Here is a 17,310-nt window from a genome sequence, read left to right as displayed (position 1 = left end):
TTGTGTAGAATTTCATATCATATCCGGCGGTGAACTAATAGAATGCAACGACCAAAGCACGTGCGTTTTTTAGCACACGCACTACGGCGCCTCAGAGAGTCAAGGCAGCCTACCACCAATGTCTTCAGCAGAGGTGCAATCAAAATGTCATCACAAACGACTTCTGGTAGTTCCTCAAGTGATGAAATAAGTGCATTGCATTTCTTACATGTGCTGTAGTGGTGATGCTGAGGAACTACATTGGTTAAGTTTGTCTCCTTCGGGTATCCGTAGCAGAAAGATGGCAGACAGACATGGCCTATGTAATAGAAGTCGCAATCACTAGACCTATACGATTATATTTTTTTAAATGTTTTTTTTATTTTTTTTGCATATTATTGAAATGAATAGTGTGTGTGTTTTTTTTTCTAATGAACGCCCCCAACTGGACTGAAGAAGGTTCAAAAGACCCAGTGAAGTGCAAGAGTCTCAGATGAAAGGTTTGAACCTTTCCACGCAACTGGCGAACGTCCTGCGGTGCAACAAAGAGCCATTCCGCAAGGTGTCCTGACATTTACCTGCATCACACAATGGCTGTGCGCTCTCGTTGCCTGGCAGGCACGCCTGCCTATCATCAAAACCAAAGGCTGCAGCATCAATTGGTGTCTTCATCTGGACTAAAAGGGCCTTTTTGTGTTGAATGGTGACGGACAGCAAACTGCAGATAGGAATGTGGGGATTTCTCATAAGCAAACGAATTTGCGTTATTTGAATTTTTTGAGAACGATTTCGCATCGCATTCTTTCTCATCGCATTCTTCCGTTGTACAGCGTGTTGCGACTGACTGCCGAGCAACAAAGGTCCTTTTCACACTGGAATGTGGACAATGTCGCTGGCTTCAAGCGAGTTATTATTGGGATTTCCTGCATTTGGAAGAGCTTGAATGAAATCATTTTGGAACATCCATCCTTTCATTTTCTAGAGCGCTGTTGCCCGTCAAGAAGGTGTGTTCAAGCCGTTTTTTTTTGTGGCGGGCCGCATTGAAGTTAAAGGCTGCCCTCAGAGGGCCCTTGAAAGCACATCGATGTTGTTTCAACGTTTCATCATATTGTTACAGAAAACCCATTGATGGTTTTACCAGTTTTCAAATCTGAAGTCAAGGATCATACTTTGTCCAATTATTTGTTCAAGTTACTGTAAAAAGAGTAAGAAATGATTATTATTTATTCCACATGACCATTTGAAACTTTGGTACAGATTTGAACAAGGATCACAGGAGTTGACACATGACTTGCTTTAGCGGGCCACATAAAAGGAAGTGGCGGGCCGGATGTGGCCCCCGCGGGGGCCTTGAGTCTGACACAGGCATGAGAATGGATTTCCAAACCATCACCTAAAGACATGCAGGTAACAAATGTTTGCCTCTTTTGCCTTGCATTTTATGTTTGCGTGTGTCTGTTTTAAAGTAATTACACGATTTTGTGTTATTTTTACCATTTTTGAAGGTTGATTACCTGCTTGAATAACAAAAAGAACATATGCTAACATATTGCGCAACATTGCACTGAGTTGACATGTGTGTACTGTTCCCTTTCGGATGGGAAAATATGAGAAGAGCACATTTTTATTTCTTCACTTTGCTTTGAAATGCCTTTCAATATCTTTGTTTGTAAATGTGTTTCATTGTTGTCAATGTGTCGTTTGACAATTCTTCTTCAGCGGCTTTTGTTCTCTTTGCTGCAAATTCTTTCAGGTGTTGTGCTTTTGCTTGTGTGATGCACATTGAGTTTCCTTGTGTATGAAATGTGCTCTGGAAATAAAGCGGCCTTGCCTGGCCTTGCCTGGCCTTGCCTAACCGCTGTCAAAGTTTGTTCCACCCCTCGGAGAGCACTCCCAAGAGCAAATCTTGCACTTTGGATTTGACCGAGCCCTCACACTTTTCTGACACACCTCCTGTGCTTTAGAGAGGTATGGTCATGCCTTTGCTCAAGTCTAAGCACAGATCACATTTCAGACCTGCCACTTCAACCCATGTTGCCATTTTTTTTCTTTGATTTTCTTTTTGCACAGCAAAGAGCTGGCAGAACTCGGGCTTTGGAACACAGTCCGAGCCCCGCTGCGGACCACCGAACTTGTAACTCGTCGTGGGAGAGACGCAAGTCCTTTGAGACTTGTTTTTAGCTCCAATTTGACTTGGCGAGTTTGTATTCTGACAGCCGTCAAGGTGCCCTTGAGCAAGGCACCGAGCCCCTGCCCCAAGCCTCAGACTAGGGGTCTAAAGACAGTTGACTTCCTGCCTGATCTGGTCTTCTTGCGGCTCTCGTCTTTATCTGTGGGTGTGTGTGCAACAACACGTCTACAACCTAACACTGTAGTCATGCTTTTCATAACGGCGCAATTTGCTCATTGGTGTCCTGTTTCAAAGCCGCTCCCCCTTCTGTCGCCGTCCCAACCGGCACCACTTAATGACTCCTCTGAATGTCAGAAAGGAGGATGTTGGAGTATACTGTAGGTTACATTCAATTCTCATGAATAAGCCGCTGAGATTTGATTCAGTCGCGTGGTGGATCTTTTGTCTCTCCCTCATATTTCCACTGACAAATTCCCTCTCAATATCACTGAGGATGACAGGCCCCGGGCAGGCTGTGGTATTTTGCTGTGTGGACCAGGTTTGAAGTGGCCTTTGCCTCAGACACCCTCGCCCGAGCCCCCGCTTCCTGTGCTTTGTGTTCCAACTGATGTGGGGAGTGAAGACAGAAGGCGGCGGTGAGACAAAAAGCAAAATAGAGCAGGAACATATTTTGTGTTCAAGAAAGAAGGTCACGGAATGCCGGCGGTGCCTGATCTGGCCCTGAACTCTGACCTCGCGCTGGCATTTGCCACTATTCAAATGAAGCAGAAATAGGCATTCGTTTGAAAATATGCCTGCGTTTGCCTCGGTGGCGGACTATGAAAGCATTGTTCATCCCTTTTTGCTTTTATGTGGAGATAATACTGCATGGTTACACGGTATTCCAATCAGTTTATTCAGTCCCAGTTAGGGGCTCTTACTGAATACATTTCCATAGTTCAAAGCTGTCATTTAATTGCTCTCTCTCATTTGCCATTTGAACATTTTTACCATATTCGCGATGTCAGGACACTCGTCCCCCTACAATGTCGGCCTACTAAGAGAACGACTGTGTCTGTGTTTATTCATTACTGCCTTTTACTATCACGTGACTGCTTCTGCACGCAAGACAACTTTGAAGTACCGGTAGGGAAACCGAATGTTACCAATAAAAAGTGCAAATAGGCCTTTTGGCGCTACTAGTTGGGTCCAGAATCTGGACATATGCCCACAAGTTGGGCCTCGTCATGGAGAAAAGTAGTTTACCAGTATTCTAGTAGGCAATATTGGCATTGACAGCCGTTTTACTAGTACTCCCTAATTGGTCTACTATTGCACTGAATTGTCATACTAGAAGGGACAAAGAACATACTAGTACATGGGCTTTAACTTGGATCTATTAAAGACATCGAATAAATGCTCAAACGGCTTTTCACAACCAGGCATTTAACAATCGGGAGCTTTTTTGTCTGAGGTTTGCAAGCGTCAGGGTGGAGCTCAAGCGACATCTGCTGTTCATATTCGTCATTGCACAAACAGTCCAAACCAATTTCATGTTCAAACGTGAATTCGTTTTTAATTACATTAAGAATTGTACAACGCACCATCTGTGTTTCCACCTCACACCAGACGTCACCAGTACGAGGAGGCCCTTGCTTTTCAACATACGAAATTTGAAGGTTAGGAACGTCACGCAGCATAAAGAAAGTCGTCACATGCACGGAGCACGCTGAGTTGAGGGCGGATTTCATCGTTTTGGGGCCCCAAATGCAAACCGAAATCCGTGGACTGCCAACATTTGGAAGATTAATGTTAATCATTAACTTCAGTGTGATTTTGATACAAATTCTCCTATTTCTTGAACCAAGATAAATAAAAGCCCTTAAGATCCCTTTTGGGGATAGCAATTAACCATGGCAACAATTTCTATTGTAATCGTCAATTGATATAAGAACACTTTTCAACATTTAATAGTTTAGCATTTCAAAAGCTATAATACGCATATTTTGGTGGCGGAAAACCTCTCCCATGTCACTGTCCACTTGGAGTTTGACAAGAAAAGGTGGAAGGCCAAAGACCTGCAGACACAAACAGAAGTGCTCCTGCAACTCTGCACGAGAGCCTTCAGTGTCACCATCAAAACGTTCTCTTGCTTCTTCTTCCACTGGAATAACGCCTCACAATGGGCAAACAGGATAAAAAAAAAAAAAAAAAAAGGTTTTTGCCAATTGTGACCATCTTCCAGCATCAAATCTGCACATGTGCAATAAGATGGTATAGTCCATTGCATGAGAAGGGAGGGGGACTCAAAACGTTGCATGATGGGTCAAGCGATGTGATGTGCTTTAGGCATGTGAATTAAAATGTCAACAACAATTGTTTTGAATTGAACAAAACCATTGGTTTTTTTTTTATGAGATGTCAGGGAGGGGGCTTTAAATGAACTGTTTTTCCGTTTGATTGTTTAATATTTATAGCATGAAAGTGTTATGTCATGACCACAGCATGAGTGACAGACAGCATACAATGCACACATTCGGGTTACGTTGGCCATCATGGCAACGGGCCCTCCTGTATAGCGGTCTACTTGGAGACATAACATATCAACCCTGGCAGAAAGTAACACGTGGCCCTCCCAGTTTTGGACCACTTACGCCTGAGGGATGCAGACTCACTCATCATATTCAAACCATTTCTCAAAACGCACCTCAACTGGCATGTTCACTAGAATTGGCTTGCTTGCTATTACCTGGCATTATATTGGCCCTTTGTTTTTTTTTGACGACTTGGCTGAATTTTATTCCTTGTTTTTTTTTTTTATTTCTTATTTGTACTTAACATTGTTCTTTTAGTCCTAGTAACAGTCAACCCAAAATGCATCATTACTATGAAAGTGGTGTTAGTAATCCAATCTATTTTTGGACTAAATGACCAAAGAACAAACTCCCGCGTCTGCTCAGCCAAAGCCATTGGTGTGCGAAAGCCGACTGCCCTGCACTTTTAACAAATACGCGCGCGCGCGCCAAAAAAGCGACAACAACAAAACGACTTTTTGCCTGTCATGCTTGCCAACATTCACTTTAGTATTCAAAGGCGCACAACTGCAAAGGGGAAGTCAGCCTGTCCTCGATCCACGAGTGCCTTCGGGCAGGCCAGAAAGCCAAAGCGCTGCTCCCTCCGCAACAAAGCCCGAGTCTCTTTGTCACAAGTTGACCTCTTCCAGGGCGGCCGTGTCTTTGTAGAAGTTGTCCGTCCGCATGGACCGCTGTTTGCTTCTCCCCGTGTCACGTGCTCAGGTCATACAATCAAATGGGCTCTCCATCAAGCCCCTTTGGCTAAGTCTTAGCTTGTGGTGATGGAGTCGTGGCAGGTTCCTTGACGATGTGACTCTGCGACCGCAAACAGCCCTCAGACTCGGATGATGCTGATGGAGGACGAGGCTCTGTGAAGCTGAGGAGGGAGACAAACAGGATGAGGGGCCATCGGTGACTACCTCTCACTAAACACAGAGTCACAAACTACTACACGTTTCTCATATTAACCTTGCACCACAATGTCAAGTTCCACACTCCAAGATTTCCTTCATCTCTCCTTGATGGAAGAGATAAGAGGCGTGGAAGGAAGAAGTGAGGCATTGACTCCAAGGATCCAGCAGAGGGGAGTATTATACCGCATGCATGGGAACATGGCACAAAGAACTTGTCTTATCTTTTATTAACGCTGGCGGAGAGGGCTTTATGTATCCCCAAACGTATTTTATCCACGCTGATTTCAACAATGTCTTTGCTTTTATTACCAGCACATCAGGTGTTTGAGATGTTCGCATTTTTTGACCTATACAAATGAAGTTAGGTTGCGCAATACGGACGTTACCATACGTTGTAACAAAAATGTAGTCACAAATTGTTGACCGGTTCATCTGAGTATCTTCCGCGTACATGGCTGGCAAATGACCTTTTTCACATTATGAACCCAGCAATGCTATTACAACCATAGATCATGAAAATGTTATCTTTTAATGAAAATATAGCACCCGGGCCATAAAGCATACCGATGCCGCAGTTTTATTCCTTCTTGTGAGAATGATTTCTGTAACACCGAATGTTTACCATGTTTGCAAAATACAGCTATACATTTTCTTTCCCAGTTTTGTGGTTTCATAATGAATGTCATTTTTTCATTTTCTGTGAGCTTGGGGGTCTGCCACTTCAGAGGAAGAAACAACGGAAGATTAAAAAAAAAAAAAAACGAATGAGAAGGACACTCTAGTTTTCTTGCAATGTAGTTATTGGTGCCATACCAGTTTTACGAGTAAACATAAAAATGCCAATGGAAATACTGTCTTGCGAGCCTGCATTGTAAAGTGTTGATACGCCGTTTCCAGCCTACTTGTTTTATATTTAGCCGCGATGACAGACGCTGAGGTTGCTAAGAGATCTGTGAAGCACCCACAGAGGCTGCTCTGGTTTGCAATATTTTCCGCTGCCGGCAATGCACGGCCGAGTGACAAAGGTGTGAGGCCAGCAACAGTAAAGCAATCACCCTGCCGCTGTGGACGGCACCGTTGTGGTAGATGGGAGAGCTGGCGGCCGAGGCGTTGTAGTAGGAGGAAGCCACCGGAACCAGCGGCCTTTTGGCCTTTTCTCGGGTACCGTTCGAGTCGCTGTCCTTGATGATGTCGTACTGCCGGCAGAACAGGGCGATAACGGCTACGGGAAAAAAAAAAAAGGGTGGTCAGGCGTCGGCTGCGGGACGAGCCCGGAGAAGCGACGAGGAGCCCGCAGCCAAGCGAAGCTGACCTGCCCACAGCAGCAGCACCGTGGTGATGATGAGCAGCTCTCCCGTCTGCAGGTGAGGCGACATCCCCAAACCCTCCATCGCTGGTTCATCTGAGGACACACACACACACACACACACACATTTGCTATTCTTGTTGTAGAGCAGTAAGACACCCAAGTGTACTACAGGGATGGACAACTAAAATGCTGCGGGGGCGGCACCATTTTTCATCAGTGCTACTGGGAGGGCCACATTGGACCACGCACTTTCTCACTCTAAAAGAGTTGGCTTCAAAATAGCACCTTTTTGGGTCAAAAAAGGGCTGATCCACTACTTGGGTCAATTTCACCCAACTTTCTGGGTTGTTTTCTGCAAAAACAACCGAAGAAATGGGCTGTTTTGTACAAAACAACCCCCAAAACTGGGCTGTTTTGTACAAAACAACACAAGAAGGTGGGTCAAATCGACCCGATTTGTGGATTGGTCCATTTCTGACCCCAAATTGTTTTATTTTTAACCCAACTGTTTACCGGATGTATGAGAAAAATCCCATTTTAAATATGGACTAAATACGTGCATATATGCAAAATATGTGCTTCATTTTCAATGCATGCGGACGAGATTGACTATATCCAAACGCAACAACAAAGGCTTTGAAGCAACCAACAAACTTTTACCGTGATTTTTTTCCACTGCTAAGGGTTCTCTTGCACAAAAAAATCCCTGACCCGAACCCTGTACTACATTTTCATTGAATGATTATTTTGGTCCAGTTGACAGTATTTTCCAACGTTTTAAGCACTGAATAAATGCACAATTCTATTGTTGGTCATTAAGGTGGTACTTAGAGAGCAGCGTATTTTTGGAGATGACACTTTGAAGATTTTGGTGCGTGCCTCACAAAGGAACAAACTCATTTACGGTGGTCGAGTACGCCGGCGGGGTAGTGGTCGCTTCGTTCCAAGGTCCTGAAGTGGACGGCGCGGCTGGGTTGGCTGTCGCCGTGGACTCCAACAGACTGCACCTGAGCACGAAAGCCATTGGTTGACTACAAGGTGGGCGTCAAGAGTGTGTTCAGGGCTTGCAAGTATTTTCAGAATTGGCTCTACATTTTGGTGAAGAAAAAATATTGACACCAGCAGTGTTTTCTGAAAAGCCCGTCACGTGAAACCATAGTCTGACATGTTCATTCTGTTTTGTTGGCAATGGTCTACTTTCACATATTCGTGTACAACAAGCTTTTTTTTTTTTTTTTTTTTGGGGACAACTGCTCCATCTGGTGTATCTGTTTGACGACTAACCCGTTTAAGACCAATGCAGGCAGACTGTGTCATTCAAAAAGTCCAAAAACACAAAGCCAACTAAAATCCAACGATGACACTGCACACTGTAACGTCATACAATGAACATAAAAATTGTGTTTCGGGTGATTGAAAATGCAGTTTGTGTGTACGTGTGAAAGGCCGAATCATGTCAAATGAGTTGCATGCTTTCGAGTCATCCCCTAAATATAAAGAAATAAAAACCCGATGGATGACGTGCTAATCTGTCATCTGATCACCCCGGGCCAGTAATCCTTTTCAGGGATTCCTGCAGCCGGATGTGGTCAAGATGAAACCGCCTGCATGCGGCTGCTGAGCTTTCAATGACATTTGTGCACAATGTGCAGGACAGGACACGTGCTTGCTGATGATGACGACAGCCCAAGTCATCCAACTCGATTTTGGGTGTCCAAAATCAATTCCAGAAAAAAAAAATGAAGGCTTTGGCAGACTTTGTCATTCAACGAATGAAACATATTCAAAACAACCCTTCAGTCTCGATCGAGATATGCAATTTAAAATGTTTTTAATATGTTTTTATTGTTTGTTTACATCTATATCCATATCCATATCTATATCTATATCCCTCTATCTATCTATCTATCTATCTATCTATCTATCTATCTATCTATCTATCTATCTATCTATCTATCTATCTATCTATCCATCCATCCATCCATCCATCCATCCATCCATCCATCCATCCATCCATCCATCCATCCATCCATCCATCCATCCATCTATCCATCTATCTATTTATGTCTCTGTATGTGTGCGTTAAAGGCGATAAGGCAAATAGTTGAGAGGCAGCTTCTCGGACACAAACGCCCCCTGGGCAACACTTGGCCGCCCCTGCTCAAGTAGGTCCTCAAAAGTTTAGTAAAGTCACAGCAGCGGAGCCACATGAGTGCAACGACAACGATAAGGAAATCAAGATCCTCACGCCGTCACGCTAGTAAAGAGCGGATGAAAGAGAGTGTGCGTGATTGCGTGTGTGTGAGTGTGTGTGCAACCTGCACACTGTAGTGTGTGTCCTCATCCAGGTCCCACAGCACACACCAGCGACTTGATGTGTTCACCTCGCGAATGGAGCGTTGCATCAGGCCGTCTTGCCTCTGCGGAAGACACGCACGCACGCACGCACGCACACATGCACAGACACATCAATTCAATCTAGCACAAAATGCCTTATGTACAAAAGTCATTGCAGGGAGGGGGGAGTTTTATCTGTAGGCAAGCAAGCGTCACAATAATTGTTTCCAAGGAACAAAAAGCATCCAGCCTGACCTTCAAACTGAAGATTGACTGTCTGCAACAATAAAATGAAAAATAAAAAAATTAAATAAAATAAAAAGTGTCGAATGTGTTCATCACACTCTCATGTACTTAATTCCGTTTGCAGAGGGCACAAAAAAAAGAGCTCAATGACGTTGTGTGCACAAAAAATAAAGAAATAAATACAGAAAGGTTTCGCATCCCTGAAATGGACTTTTGTGTGTGCGTGTGCGTGTGCGTGTCAGGGAAACAGAGTGTTGCGTAAGAGCCGGTGGGCGCTTTGGGATTTGAAATGAATGCAGAAGCAAGTCTTTGTTTGCAGATTTCCTTGTCGTTCAGCGTGGGAAAACAAAAATGGATTTGGAGCTGCTTCCAAGTCGCAACTTGATCTTGGAAAGGCAACAAAGAGTCGTTTCAAGTTGTGCCTCCTCCCCATTTTCAACTCTGGGAGGCGATGAGCAAGGTGCCGATGATGCCTTGCCCATCGTCCGTTCCGTGAGCAAAACAACAACGACCGCAATGACGACGACGGCGATGACGAAATGTGGGCGGCTGGCAAAGGGCTTGGCGGGCGGCGATCTGCTGGCAAACTAACGGAGGCTGCTCAACCGCACGCCGAGCTCAGCCATGCACGAGGGTCAATGGCCAACCTTCTTCTGAGGGCCGCGTACCGAAAACAGTCCAACCATCTTCCACTCTCGTTTAATAGGTGCCCAAAAAAAGTAATCGCCTGGTGGGATGCTGTCCATGCAATAAGCCCCAGGTGCTACTTTGAAACAAAAACCCTAGTTTCAAACCTTACATTGAAACCCTAACCCAAGATTCAAACCCTACTTTGAAGCCCTAACCCTTAGTTTCATACCCTACTTTGAAACCCTAACCCCAGTTTCAAACCTTTCTTTGAAACCATAACGCTAGTTTCAAACCTTACTTTGAAACAATAACCCTAGTTTCAAACCCTACTTTGAAACCCTAACCCTTGTTTCAAACCCTACTTTGAAACCCTAACTCTAATTTGAAACCCTTCTTTGAAACTCTAACCCTAGCTTAAAACACCATTTAGAAACCCTAACTGTAGTTTAAAACCCAAATTTGAAACCCTAACCCTAGTTTCAAACCTTACTTTGAAACAATAACCCTAGTTTCAAACCCTACTTTGAAAACCCAACTGTAGTTTAAACCCCTACTTTGAAACCCCAACCCTAGTTTAAACACCGACTTTGAAACCCTAACCTTAGTTTCAAACCCTACTTTGAAACCCTAACCCTAGTTTCAAACCCTACTTTGAAACCCTAACCCTAGTTTATAACCCTACTTTAAAACCCTACCCCTAGTTTCAAACCTTACTTTGAAACAATAACCCTAGTTTCAAACCCTACTTTGAAACCATAACCCTAGATTAAAACCCTACTTTGAAACCCTAACCTTAGTTTCAAACCCTACTATGAAATCCTAACCCTAGTTTCAGACCCGACTTTGAAACCCTAACCCTAGTTTCAAACCCTACTTTGAAACCCTAACCCTAGTTTCAAACCTTACTTTGAAAAAAAAACCCTAGTTTCAAACCCTACTTTGAAACCCTAACCCTAGTTTAAACCCCTATTTTGAAACCCTAACCTTAGTTTCAAACCCTACTTTGAAACCCTAACGCTAGTTTCAAACCCTACTTTGAAACCCTAACCCTAGTTTCAAACCCTACTTTGAAACCCTAACCTTATTTTCAAACCCTAATTTGAAACCCTAACCCTCGTTTAAAACCCTACTTTGAAACCCTAACCCTAGTTTCAAACCCTACTTTGAAACCCTAACCCTAGTTTCAAACCTTACTTTGAAACAAAAACCCTAGTTTCAAACCCTACTTTGAAACCCTAACCCTAGTTTAAACCCCTATTTTGAAACCCTAACCTTAGTTTCAAGCCCTACTTTGAAACCCTAACCCTCGTTTCAAACCTTAATTTGAAAACCTAACCCTAATTTCAAACCCTACTTTGAAACCCTAACCCTAGTTTCAAACCCTACTTTGAAACAAAAACCCTAGTTTCAAACCCTACTTTGAAACCCTAACGCTAGTTTCAAACCCTACTTTGAAACCCCAATCCTAGTTAAAACCCTACTTTGAAAACCTAACCTTATTTTCAAACCCTACTTTGAAACCCTAACCCTAGTTTAAAACCCTACTTTGAAACCCTAACCCTAGTTTAAAACCCTACTTTGAAACCCTAACCCTAGTTTCAAACCCTACTTTGAAACCCTAACCCTAGTTTCAAACCCTACTTTGAAACCCTAACCTTATTTTCAAACCCTACTTTGAAACCCTAACCCTAGTTTAAAACCCTACTTTGAAACCCTAACCTTAGTTTCAAACCCTACTTTGAAACCCTAACCCTAGTTTAAAACCCTATTTTGAAACCCTAACCTTAGTTTCAAGCCCTACTTTGAAACCCTAACCCTCGTTTCAAACCTTAATTTGAAAACAAAACCCTAATTTCAAACCCTACTTTGAAACCCTAACCCTAGTTTCAAACCCTACTTTGAAACCCTAACCCTAGTTTCAAACCCTACTTTGAAACCCTAACCCTAGTTTCAAACCCTACTTTGAAACCCTACCCCTAGTTTCAAACCTTACTTTGAAACAATAACCCTAGTTTCAAACCCTACTTTGAATTCCTAACCCTAGTTTCAAACCCTACTTTGAAACCCTAAACCTAGTTTCAAACCCTACTTTGAAACCCTAACCCTAGTTTCAAACCCTACTTTGAAACCCTAACCCTAGTTTCAAACCCTACTTTGAAACCCTAACCCTAGTTAAAACCCCTATTTTGAAACCCTAACCTTAGTTTCAAACCCTACTTTGAAACCCTAACCCTAGTTTGAAACCCTACTTTGAAAACCTAACTTTGAAATAACCCTTGTTTCAAACCCTACTTTGAAACCCTAACCCTAGTTTAAACCCCTATTTTGAAACCCTAACCTTAGTTTCAAGCCCTATTTTGAAACCCTAACCCTAGTTTCAAATCCTACTTTGAAACCCTAACCCTAGTTCAAACCCCTACCTTAAAACAATAACCATAGTTTCAAACCCTACTTTGAAACCCTAAACCTAGTTTCAAACCCTACTTTGAAACCCTAACCCTGGTTTCAAACCCTACTTTGAAACCCTAACCCTAGTTTCAAACCCTACTTTGAAACCCTAACCCTAGTTAAAACCCCTATTTTGAAACCCTAACCTTAGTTTCAAACCCTACTTTGAAACCCTAACCCTAGTTTGAAACCCTACTTTGAAACCCTAACCCTAGTTTCAAACTCTAGTTTGAAACCCTAACACTAGTTTCAAACCATACTTTGAAAGTGCAACTGTTTTTTAAAATCCTACTTTGAACCCCTAACCCTAGTTTCAAACCCTACTTTGAAACCCTAACCCTAGTTTCAAACCCTACTTTGAAACCCTAACCCTAGTTTCAAACTCTAGTTTGAAACCCTAACTCTAGTTTCAAACCATACTTTGAAAGTGCAACTGTTTTTTAAAATCCTACTTTGAACCCCTAACCCTAGTTTCAAACCCTACTGTGAAACCCTAACCCTAGTTTCAAACCCTACTTTGAAACCCTAATCTTAATTTCAAACCCTACTTTGAAACCCCAACTGTAGTTTAGAACCCTACTTTGAAACCCTAACCTTAGTTTCAAACCCTAATTTGAAACACTAACCCTAATTTCAAACCCTAATTTGAAACCCTAACCCTAGTTTCAAACCCTATTTTGAACCCCTAACCCTAGTTGCAAACCCTAACCTGAAACCCTAACCCTAGTTTCAAACCCTACTTTGAAACCCTAACCGTAGTTTCAAACCCTACTTTGAAACCCTAACCCTAGATTCAAACCCTACTTTGAAACCCTAACCCTAGTTTCAAACCCTACTTTAAAACCCTATCCCTAGTTTCAAACCCTACTTTGAAACCCTAACCTTAGTTTCAAACCCTATTTTGAACCCCTAACCCTAGTTGCAAACCCTACCCTGAAACCCTAACCCTAGTTTCAAACCCTACTGTGAAACCCTAACCCTAGTTTCAAACCCTACTTTGAAACAATAAGTCTAGTTTCAAACCCTACTTTGAAACCCTAACCTTAGTTTCAAACCTTATTTTGAACCCCTAACCCTAGTTGCAAACCCTACCCTGAAACCCTAACCTTAGTTTCAAACCCTACTTTGAAACCCTAACCCTTGTTTCAAACCCTACTTTGAAACCCTAACCCTAGTTTCAAACCCTACTTTGAAACCCTAACCTTAGTTTCAAACCCTAATTTGAAACCCTAACCCTAATTTCAAACCCTAATTTGAAACCCTAACCCTAGTTTCAAACCCTATTTTGAACCCCTAACCCTAGTTGCAAACCCTACCCTGAAACCCTAACCCTAGTTTCAAACCCTACTTTGAAACCCTAACCCTAGTTTCAAACCCTACTTTGAACCCCTAACCCTAGTTGCAAACCCTACCCTGAAACCCTAACCCTAGTTTCAAACCCTACTTTGAAACCCTAACCCTAGTTTCAAACCCTTTTTTGAAACCCGAACCCTAGTTTCAAACCCTACTTTGAAACCCTAACCCTAGTTTCAAACCCTACTTTGAAACCCTAACCCTAGATTCAAACCCTACTTTGAAACCCTAACCCTAGTTTCAAACCCTACTTTAAAACCCTATCCCTAGTTTCAAACCCTACTTTGAAACCCTAACCTTAGTTTCAAACCTTATTTTGAACCCCTAACCCTAGTTGCAAACCCTACCCTGAAACCCTAACCCTAGTTTCAAACCCTACTTTGAAACCCTAACCCTAGTTTCAAACCCTACTTTGAAACCCTAACCCTAGTTTCAAACCCTACTTTGAAACCCTAACCTTAGTTTCAAACCCTAATTTGAAACCCTAACCCTAATTTCAAACCCTAATTTGAAACCCTAACCCTAGTTTCAAACCCTATTTTGAACCCCTAACCCTAGTTGCAAACCCTACCCTGAAACCCTAACCCTAGTTTCAAACCCTACTTTGAAACCCTAACCCTAGTTTCAAACCCTACTTTGAAACCCTAACCCTAGTTTCAAACCCTACTTTGAAACCCTAACCCTAGTTTCAAACCCTACTTTGAAACCCTAACCCTAGTTTCAAACCCTACTTTGAAACCCTAACCCTAGTTTCAAACCCTACTTTGAAACCCTAACCCTAATTTCAAAATCTACTTTGAAACCCCAACTGTAGTTTCAAACCCTACTTTGAAACCCTAACCCTAGATTCAAAACCTACTTTGAGACCCTAACCCTAATTTCAAACCCTACTTTGAAACCCTAACCCTAATTTCAAACCCTACTGTGAAACCCTAACCCTAGTTTCAAACCCTACTTTGAAACCCTAATCTTAATTTCAAACCCTACTTTGAAACCCCAACTGTAGTTTAGAACCCTACTTTGAAACCCTAACCTTAGTTTCAAACCCTAATTTGAAACACTAACTCTAATTTCAAACCCTAATTTGAAACCCTAACCCTAGTTTCAAACCCTATTTTGAACCCCTAACCCTAGTTGCCAACCCTACCCTGAAACCCTAACCCTAGTTTCAAACCCTACTTTGAAACCCTAACCCTAGTTTCAAACCCTACTTTGAAACCCTAACCCTAGATTCAAACCCTACTTTGAAACCCTAACCCTAGTTTCAAACCCTACTTTGAAACCCTAACCTTAGTTTCAAACCCTATTTTGAACCCCTAACCCTAGTTGCAAACCCTACCCTGAAACCCTAACCTTAGTTAAAAACCCTACTTTGAAACCCTAACCCTAGTTTCAAACCTTACTTTGAAACCCTAAACCTAGTTTCAAACCTTACTTTGAAACAATAACCCTAGTTTCAAACCCTACTTTGAAAACCCAACTGTAGTTTAAACCCCTACTTTGAAACCCTAACCCTAGTTTCAAACCTTAATTTGAAACCCTAACCCTAATTTCAAACCTTAATTTGAACCCCTAACCCTAGTTTCAAACCCTAATTTGAAACCCTAACCCTTGTTTCAAACCCTACTTTGAAACCCTAAACTTAATTTGAAACCCTACTTTGAAACCCTAACCCTAGTTTCAAATCCTACTTTGAAACCCTAACCCTAGTTTAAAACCCGACTTTGAAACCCTAACCCTAGTTTCAAACCTTACTTTGAAACCCTAACCCTAGTTTCAAACCTTACTTTGAAACAATAACCCTAGTTTCACACCCTACTTTGAAAACCCAACTGTAGTTTAAACCCCTACTTTGAAACCCTAACCCTAGTTTAAACACCGACTTTGAAACCCTAACCTTAGTTTCAAACCCTACTTTGAAACCCTAACCCTAGTTTCAAACCCTACTTTGAAACCCTAACCCTAGTTTCAAACCCTACTTTGAAACCCTAACCCTAGTTTCAAACCCTACTTTGAAACCCTACCCCTAGTTTCAAACCTTACTTTGAAACAATAACCCTAGTTTCAAACCCTACTTTGAATTCCTAACCCTAGTTTCAAACCCTACTTTGAAACCCTAAACCTAGTTTCAAACCCTACTTTGAAACCCTAACCCTAGTTTCAAACCCTACTTTGAAACCCTAACCCTAGTTTCAAACCCTACTTTGAAACCCTAACCCTAGTTTCAAACCCTACTTTGAAACCCTAACCCTAATTTCAAAATCTACTTTGAAACCCCAACTGTAGTTTCAAACCCTACTTTGAAACCCAAACCCTAGATTCAAAACCTACTTTGAGACCCTAACCCTAATTTCAAACCCTACTTTGAAACCCTAACCCTAATTTCAAACCCTACTGTGAAACCCTAACCCTAGTTTCAAACCCTACTTTGAAACCCTAACCCTAGTTTCAAACCCTACTTTGAAACCCTAACCCTAATTTCAAAATCTACTTTGAAACCCCAACTGTAGTTTCAAACCCTACTTTGAAACCCTAACCCTAGATTCAGAACCTACTTTGAGACCCTAACCCTAATTTCAAACCCTACTTTGAAACCCTAACCCTAGTTTCAAACCCTACTTTGAAACCCTAACCCTAGTTTCAAACCCTACTTTGAAACCCTATCCCTAGTTTCAAACACTACATTGAAACCCTAACCTTAGTTTCAAACCCTAATTTGAAACCCTATCCCTAATTTCAAACCCTACTTTGAAACCCTAACCCTAGTTTCAAACCCTACTTTGAAACCCTAACCTTAGTTTCAAACCCTAATTTGAAACCCTAACCCTAATTTCAAACCCTAATTTGAAACCCTAACCCTAGTTTCAAACCCTATTTTGAACCCCTAACCCTAGTTGCAAACCCTACCCTGAAACCCTAACCCTAGTTTCAAACCCTACTTTGAAACCCTAATCTTAATTTCAAACCCTACTTTGAAACCCCAACTGTAGTTTAGAACCCTACTTTGAAACCCTAACCTTAGTTTCAAACCCTAATTTGAAACACTAACTCTAATTTCAAACCCTAATTTGAAACCCTAACCCTAGTTTCAAACCCTATTTTGAACCCCTAACCCTAGTTGCAAACCCTACCCTGAAACCCTAACCCTAGTTTCAAACCCTACTTTGAAACCCTAACCTTAGTTTCAAACCCTAATTTGAAACCCTAACCCTAATTTCAAACCCTAATTTGAAACCCTAACCCTAGTTTCAAACCCTATTTTGAACCCCTAACCCTAGTTGCAAACCCCACCCTGAAACCCTAACCCTAGTTTCAAACCCTACTTTGAAACCCTAACCCTAGTTTCAAACCCTACTTTGAAACCCTAACCCTAGTTTCAAACCCTACTTTGAAACCCTAACCTTAGTTTCA

The 17,310-nt window shown here is 42.1% G+C and overlaps 1 protein-coding gene across 1 annotated transcript in view; it reads right to left on the bottom strand.

Moving 5' to 3' along the window:
• Positions 1-3,638: 3,638 nt before the first annotated feature.
• Positions 3,639-17,310, bottom strand: part of LOC147154092 (fibronectin type III domain-containing protein 4-like) — a 28,720-nt gene continuing 15,048 nt past the window's right edge. Inside the window, exons 3-7 of the mRNA XM_086040926.1 lie at positions 9,204-9,305; positions 7,790-7,892; positions 6,889-6,978; positions 6,632-6,798; positions 3,639-5,539 (exon numbers count right to left, since the gene is read on the bottom strand). Of these exons, the coding sequence (XP_085897052.1) occupies positions 5,498-5,539; positions 6,632-6,798; positions 6,889-6,978; positions 7,790-7,892; positions 9,204-9,305 (504 nt within the window). The 3' untranslated portion in view covers positions 3,639-5,497. The remainder of the gene's footprint in view (positions 5,540-6,631; positions 6,799-6,888; positions 6,979-7,789; positions 7,893-9,203; positions 9,306-17,310) is intronic.

Source organism: Filicampus tigris, chromosome 1 (assembly GCF_054856515.1).
Source record: "Filicampus tigris isolate MCC_2025a chromosome 1, RoL_Ftig_1.0, whole genome shotgun sequence".
In the NCBI taxonomy this organism is placed as follows: Eukaryota; Metazoa; Chordata; class Actinopteri; order Syngnathiformes; family Syngnathidae; genus Filicampus; species Filicampus tigris.
The sequence above is the reverse complement of the archived record's forward strand: the minus strand, read 5'-3'. Positions and strand labels throughout refer to the sequence as shown.